Source organism: Corythoichthys intestinalis, chromosome 21 (assembly GCF_030265065.1).
Source record: "Corythoichthys intestinalis isolate RoL2023-P3 chromosome 21, ASM3026506v1, whole genome shotgun sequence".
Classification (NCBI taxonomy): domain Eukaryota; kingdom Metazoa; phylum Chordata; class Actinopteri; order Syngnathiformes; family Syngnathidae; genus Corythoichthys; species Corythoichthys intestinalis.
In genome coordinates this window covers 26,707,107-26,715,095 of record NC_080415.1, presented here as the reverse complement: position 1 = coordinate 26,715,095, position 7,989 = coordinate 26,707,107, and the positions used below count along the sequence as shown (strand labels likewise).

Below are 7,989 nucleotides of genomic sequence, written 5' to 3'. Positions count from 1 at the left end.
GTATCACGATATATCATCATTTCGATATTTTGTCACACCCCTACTGCTCACACTATCAGTTAACTCACTGGTTGCCAACAACGGCATCTAAACTATTAGACTGTCCGTCACTAACATGTACCTCATTGTAAAAGTTTTAAAGACCATAGTTCATGACGGACTAACTCATGTGAAGCTCTGTAAAAGTCGTAAAAATCATGGTCCATGATGGACTAACTCACGTGAAACACTTGTCCTGACTCTCTCCTGGCTGCATTCCGTCTTCTCCTTGACCTCTCCGGCAGCGGTGCCTCTTGAGTCCCGACCTTCCTTGAAAGCTCTTCCCACACGCCGAACAGCTGAAGTGTCCGTCGGCGCGGCTGTGGATTTTCTGGTGGTTGTGCAGGACGCTAGCGAGTCGGAAGGCCTTCCCGCACGTTGGGCAGGCGTACTTTTTCTTCTGCGTATGGATTCGTGTATGGTTGCGCAGCGCCATGGGGTTGGTGAAGGGCTTGGCGCAGAAAGTGCACGCAAAGTGACCCGTCTTGTGAGTGTTCTTGTGATTCAGGAGGCTGCCGGCATGGCGGTAGCTACGGTGGCAAATATTGCAGGAGAACAACCGTTTCTCTTCACCTGTGCAGGCATGGTCAACCAGTTGGTCGGCAGAGGGAAATGTCTGTTTACACTCTTTGCATTTTAAGGACAGGGACCTCGAGCTCTGCCTGCCGCACTTTTGGGAGTCGGCGCAGACATGAGCTGATAGCTGCCGTTTTCCTCGAAAGAATTTTCCGCACTTTTGGCAAGAATGTTTTCGACTGGCAAAGTGGGTGCGCAAGTGGTTCTTCAAAGCTAGCTGGTTGGAGTAAGCTTTGCTGCACACTGAACAGTAATACTGACCCGTTTTGTGAGACTTTTTGTGGTTCACCAGACTTCCGGCGTGACGGTAGGTGCGCCCGCACTGCTCGCACGCGAACGGTCGCCTGTCGCTGGTGAATTCAGATTTGACCGCGGCCTGACATGTCGGTAATTGTTGCGGTTCTCTGGAGTCCTTGCCTTCAGAGTTGTTCATCTGCACGAGTGCTTGGATCTGGTTGTTAAGCTCTTGAATCTTGGCTCGGTTCTTCTTGTGCCTTCTGAGGTGGATTAAAAGCTGCTTCTGGATTTTGAAGGCTTTGCCGCACTCGTGGCAAGTGTACCTGGATGGGAAAATTGAAATTTGGTCAGTTGGGAGTTGACATATTGATATTAGGTGTTTTGTAGACATTGAGAGCAATATACTTAAGTTCTGCTGTAAACATTTGGTAGTACTTGACTTTAAGTAGTAGGGGTATAACGGTACACAAAAATCTCGGTTCGGTACGTTCCTCGGTTTTGAGGTCACGGTTTGGTTCATTTTCAGTACAGTAAGAAAACAAAATGCAAAATATAAATGTGCTAGTTGTTTATTACACACCTTTGTGCTTTCAACAATAGGAACATTAGCCTATACAAAGCTAGAATTCTGCTCAAAAAGTAGCGGGTATTTAAAGATAATCCAACAACAATTTGCCTTTCAGACCCCGCGTATTGGTCAGCTTTCTTTCTAAAAGAAAGAAAAAAGACCTGTGCTAAAGAGAAAAGCAATCTCAATGACAAAGATTTTAACATGTATTTTACAAATGAAATGCCTCAATGAATATTTTTTTTTCTTATGAACTGTTTTCAAAAGCTTTATTGGTGGATTTTCTCAAGTTAAAGCGCCACACAGAAATTAATAAATTTAATTGTGTAAGCAGGATCTGTGTATTATTCGTATTATTTAATTACAGGTGTTTTAGCTCATTTCAATGTATTTTATTTAAATGGGCTATTATTTATAATGTGTTTATATTTTACAAATGTGATGTAGTACTAGTATTCATTTATATTGTATATTTTATGTTGTTTAACTTTAGTTCCAATGTGAATATTAGTTCCTACTTGTTTTGTTGTGGTAGGAGGGTTTTGTATCGAACACGGGGCCGTGTTGGTTATTATTATAGCAGAGAAGACAGCAGTAAATCAACAAAGACAAGTCAACTGTGCCCCGATCTACCACTCAAGAGATCTGATGGACTCAAAAAGTGGGTTACGATTGCATATTGGTTTGAAAATCGACCGGATCCACCGTATTTTTACACGAGTGACTTCCGGTCTGCCAGATCCTAGCTACTGGTAGTAGTATTGACGCAGGAGGGTCGCGTCTCGCGTCAAATAATAAACTCCGCCATTCTTTTCGCGTGCGTCATGTTGAGCCGCTTCTGGGACGCGTCTAACACGCGGCCGCACTGCGACTGGTGTGCATTGGCTGATTGACATTAACGCCCGCGTTTCACTGTGTTCTCGCAGCGGCTACGTTGTCGCCCCGTTGACGTTTCTGGGTTATACTGTCCTATCGTGTTGGTCCTCATTATAGTAGAGAAGACGGAGTAAATATAATCTACACAAAGAAACTCTAACTCGATCGACTCACAGCCTCGAAAAGTTTGCCTGGTACACCAGACTCACCGCTCTTCCAGCTATTGAGTCTGGCCACCATTCAGCGGATACAATTTCTAGGGCGGAGCAAGCCACAGCAAACAGACAGCGGAGTGGACCAATCAGCAACGGGCAGATGTGACGTTAGTAAAACGACGAGGGCAGGACGAGGGACTTGCGGGCGGAAGTAAACATACGAGGAGAGCGGAGTTTATTCAACATGGCTAGCGCGAGACAGACTGTTGTCAATGACTCGTGTCGATGTGTTTTTGGTAATTTAAAACTGATTTTACCGTGGATTGGAACATATTCTCGGCTCTCCTGTTCACCATCTGTGTTGTTGTGGAGACGACTTCCGACGCGCAAGAGTGACGTTGCTCGTTAAGAAAGCGTCACGCAAATAAACGAATCTGATTTGTCGATTGATTTTGTACCTGCTCGAGAGGCCGTTAATGGGCTGGTTCCCAGACTTTTCTCTCAGTGTTTGAAAAATACAGGGAGAACAGTCTGGCCGTGCCAGGCAATCGAAAAGTAAGGGTTACATTTCGTCAGAAACTCGTTCGGTACGCCTCCGTTCCGAACCGAGCACCACGTACCGAAACGGTTCAATACATGTACCGTTACACCCTTATTAAGTAGTATTATAGAAGTAGTGTTATAAGTAGTATTGATTTGTTTCACAATACATTTTCATGATTTATGGCAAACAAAGTCAAATAAACTGTTAAAAAAAAAAAAAAAAAACATGACCAGTATTTTGGTACCTTAGATTGTTTACCTCTTAATGTCAAAGTGGGATCTCTGGTGGTTTTTAAGAGCCAGCAGGTTGTAAAAGCGTTTCTGGCACACACTGCATTTGAATACTCCAGTTTTGTGGGATTTCTTGTGATTGAGGAGCGAGCCTGAGTGTCTGTACGAACGGCCGCACTGATCGCATCGGTACCGACGATCCTCGAAATTGCCTCGGACTTCGTGCCGCAAATTCTTGACTTTGGCTTCCTCACCAGTCTCACCAGTCACCATTTTTTCTTCCTCCTTTTCCATTATGCAGTCGTGGCTCTCCAGATGACGGTAGCCAGCGCAGGAGGTTCCGCAGCGACCGCAAATGATGCTACGCGGCTCCTCTTTTCCCTCTGACACCACGTCACTGTCTTCGTCTTGGCGTTTGACGTGCACGAGCTGATGCGTGACCAAGTCCTGCTTGCTGGCGAAGCTTTCTCCGCAAGTACTGCAGATCATCATCTCGCCTGGTTGGTCTTGTCCGACCTCCTCCTGTGAGGACATGGCTGATGTTGCCGAGCTGACTGCTGCGCACTGGGACTGGGCGTGTCCGCGCAGATGGCTCCTGAGAGCCCGCATGCTGCTGTAGCTGTTCCCGCAAATGGAACACTGAAAAAGATCGCCGTCGTCTTCTTCGCCGTGGGCGTTCAACTGTTCGCTGCTCAAATTCTCTTGGAAGCTCCGCTCTAAGTAACTCTGGTGATTGGAGTCGTTAAATCCGTGAAACTGCGCGACAGTGCCTGTGAAGTTCCCGTTGAAATTGTGGCTCTCATTTGTGTGCTGCTGTTGTTGCCGTAGTGGACAAGAGTGCGCAACAATGCTGGAAATATCGGCAAAAGTATCCCCACAGTCGGCACACATGTGCCTCTGCATCGCAAGTTCGGCGTGAGGTAGGCTCGTGCTCGTGTCCTGATGATCGTGGAATACCCTGGTGTTTTCGCCATCCGCACCAAGAGTGAGGGGCGTACGATCCTCCTCCTCTCGTGATGAAAGGCGGTTCTGCTGGTTCACCGAAATTAAGGGCTCGGAAGGGAGCCACTCTCCGTCCCCGTTGCTGTTGAATGAGGTTTTGTGGCCTTTATGGATGCGGAGGTGACTCTTGAGCGCAGCCAGGTGAGGATACTTCTTCCTGCAGATGGTGCAGTGGTAAGTCCCAACCTGATGCGAGCGTTTGTGGTTGACGAGGCTTCCGGAATGGCGGTAGCTCTTGCCGCATATCTGACACCTGAAGGGACGTTCATCGGGATCCGTGACGGAAGGGTCGCGGAGTTCCGACACGGTTGTAGCGATATTGCCAATGCTAGCGTTTCTTAGTGGGGGTTCTCCCTGAGAGTAGTTGGAAGATAGATTATTCGGGAAGTTTGAATACATATGTCCGTTACTGTTTATAGTTCCTAGAGGTGGATTAAAACCCAGAGTACTTTTGACTGACGCTAAAGAAGGAATATGATTCATGTTAGCTGTATAAACGCTAGATTTAGGCGAGGTAACGATGTCATACGTCATACTGTGACTGCCTGCCGTGTCATCCCGAAGCCCAAAGGAATCAGAAGAAGAGTTATGCATCTGGATGTGCTCCTGGAACTCCTCGTGGCTCGGGAACATAACTTGACACAAATGGCAGAAGTTGACAGGCGCGTCAAGACTCCGAGGGGGAAACTGTTCCTGTGCAGAATTGGCGTAGATGTCGGATAGTGAGTTAACGCTTCCTCCGCCGTTTCTGGCCTTGTGAGTCCTCTGGTGGCTGTAGAGCGCTGCCATGTTGTTGAAGAGTTTGAAACACACGGTGCACTCAAACATGCCCAACTGGTGAGTCTTTTTGTGGTTGCTCAAGCTTCGCAGGTGAATGTACGTCTTGTCGCAGAGACTGCATTTAAACGGCCGGTCGGCAGCATTTTCCGATGTGTCGCACTGCGGATGATAGAACTCCATTTTACCTTCAACGGCGCAGTTTTCCATTCGGATCCCTACGGTCGAGGGGCTCTCACTGTTATCTGCAATTTCACATGGGTGTCGGTACTCAGTGGCGTCCTGCTTTTTTAGTTGCGAGGTACGGTGAACTCGCTCGTGCGTCGCAAGCTGCGTTGCCAGACGGAAAGCCTTGCCGCATTGCGAACAAGAGTACTTTTTGCGCGCCGTGTGACTCCGCAAGTGACTTTTCAAAGCCAAAGCATTGGAGTTCTCCTTACCACACACGTGGCACTCAAAGGATCCCACGTCGTGGGCCTTTTTGTGGTTGGCGAGGCTGCCAGCGTGTCTGTAGCCACGTCCGCATTTGTCACATTTGAATTTGCGTTCCTCTCGTTCCAAGTGACCGTCCGTGTGCTGGACAAGGGCGGCCATGTTAGCACACAACAGCCAACACTGCCTGCATGGGAAAACTGCGTTCCGTGCGGAGTCGTGCACAGGCCACAAGATGAAGGTCGAAGCAAGCTCACCAGATGTAAAATATGTACAGGAGGATGATACATTAGATGCTTTTCTTGTCAGTAAACAATGGAGAACAGTGATGTCCAGAGGCTGTCTTGAGAGGCCATGGAGGATAGTCGGAGAATCCAACCTGGATGAAGGGTGAGAAAGGCAAACCTTAAATAACTTTTCTCATAAGTTTAAATTAATCAAATCATAAGGATAACAGATTTGCCAGTCGGCTGGACGAAACGAATTAGTCATAGTTACTCTCAAACTATGAAAAATCATACTCAGCTTGAATGGGGATTGATTCTCACTTCAACCTCCGATAATACAGAAATCCCTCGCTACTTACGCGCTTCAAACTTCCCTCCCTCAGTCCATCGCAGATTTTTTTTCAATTTAAAAAAGATTTAAAAAAATAAATAAATACAGATGAACTGTCACGGGCCAATCACGTAGTCTCACTCTCGCCGAGCGAGGCGCCACCTAAGGAAAGGGACACATGCGAAGCGAGCACCTGCCGGTTGGATTGAGGGGGTGACTTTGAAATGTGCGGAATGTATCGAAAACTAAATTTAGCGCAAGCTAATGCATTATTTCATTAACTCAAGCAAGAGGATGAGATGTTTTTGTCGTTGTTTTCCTCGGATGAGTCGGCGTCTCGGCGAGTAGAAGTGACAGCGCACAAAGGGCGCAAGAGTGGGCTGTGTGACGTGTGTGATGTAGCTCTGTGTCATGTTCAAGAGGAAACTTTAATGAGTCGCAAAAAAAAATAAAATAAAATAAACTTTATTGAGTCGCTTGCCTGAAAAATTGAACTGAAATATTTGTCATTTTTTAAAATACTTTTTTTCAAGGTTATATTTGATTTTTTTTCTTTATTATCAATCTTTTCAATTTGTATATAGATGTGTGTGTTCGAGAAGCTTGATTGCATGTATATACTTTTGATTAGGTGATGAGTACAATACCTAACCTCACAAAGAGATATCCTCTAAAGCCTTTTTGTGTTAGATGAAATATATATATATATATTTTTTTAATTCTCACTATTTTGCATTGTATATAACCTGTTTTGACCATAGTATGTGTACACGCCAAAAACGTCTATGACCATACCAGCTGTTTGTGTTGAATTGTCAAACATAAAACTATTCAGTCTTAGCTTTTTCTATTGAATGTTTATGCTAACAAGTTGAATAAATATTAGCAAGCTTCAAAACTGTTGGTCGAGCATGTTTGGTTGTCAATGGGACATCAACTTGACAAAATTTGAAAAATATTTTGGGATTTTTTTGTCTTTTTGGGTCCAAAATGATGATTATAATTGGTCAGTGAAGAAAACAACAGATTGGACATAAAGTTTAAGGTGTCCTGAAAAAAAGGGGCCCAACCTTGCCATTGTGAACAATTTTTTCTTTGAAATATAAAGGCAACATCAAAGGCATGCAAATTCGGCCAAAATAGGCTTAGGTGTTAAAGGGTTAATATTTGACTAATAGAATGCTATTACTTTTAACGTGGACACCAGAAAATTGGGGACATATGTAATACATGTGTTTGTAGAGGAATAATACATGCGTTTATTGAGTGAAAAAAAAGGTTTGAAAGGTTATTTTGGAAGTTGGAGTTTGTACAATACTCGAAAATGCAAAGTAATTTAAATGAAATACTCCCTTTCTCCTTAATGGATTAGTGTTTTAATTGTTAACACCACTGACAGGCTAATTAGATTGCTGTGTCAAGTTGCGTCAATTAACCAGGAAACCAACGCCTATTGTTACTTTTTCATAACGCCACCATAAAAACCTTTCAAAAGAAATAATTCCATGTAAACGCATTGCTGCTGGAGATTGTGTTTAACAACTATTAATTAAAAATAGGTGAATTTGTGGGGCTAGTTAGTTGCCATGTTAGCTGCACTGGACACTACTAGCATCTTAGCTTGCAAAACAAACATTGCAGCAAAAAAAAGACCGGAAACGCAACGTCGGCAAGTCTGTGAAACGAAATACCTTCAAAAGCGACTCGGAGCACATCTCTTTACTCCAAAGCATGGTCATGACATGAGTAAAGAGCTTCTTTTGATGCGGAAATCAATCACAAAGGCACTCTCTTCTTCCAATTGTCTTCTTTCAGTTCCACACTGCGCTTGTTGCTAGGGAACAGGAAATGTGCAGTGGCTAAATGCTTCCCCGTTTAAAGGTACAAAAATAAAAGTCAAAGACAACAAATTGTTGTCATTATTCAAATTTATTCTACATTTAGTCACACTCATTTCCACCACCGGCTGGTATGACTGTGAAAAGCGTGTATCTG

The 7,989-nt window shown here is 44.6% G+C and overlaps 1 protein-coding gene across 2 annotated transcripts in view; it reads right to left on the bottom strand.

The window, feature by feature from the left end:
* Positions 1-7,989, bottom strand: part of znf646 (zinc finger protein 646) — a 16,012-nt gene extending 8,023 nt beyond the window's left edge. Inside the window, exons 1-3 of one of the 2 annotated variants that reach the window (XR_009061710.1) lie at positions 7,686-7,989; positions 3,254-5,815; positions 222-1,175 (exon numbers count right to left, since the gene is read on the bottom strand). Coding sequence is in view for 1 of the 2 variants with exons in the window: in XM_057825350.1 (XP_057681333.1) it covers positions 222-1,175; positions 3,254-5,598 (3,299 nt within the window). In the remaining variant the exon portion in view is untranslated. The remainder of the gene's footprint in view (positions 1-221; positions 1,176-3,253; positions 5,816-7,685) is intronic. The other variant, XM_057825350.1, reaches the window with a different exon arrangement.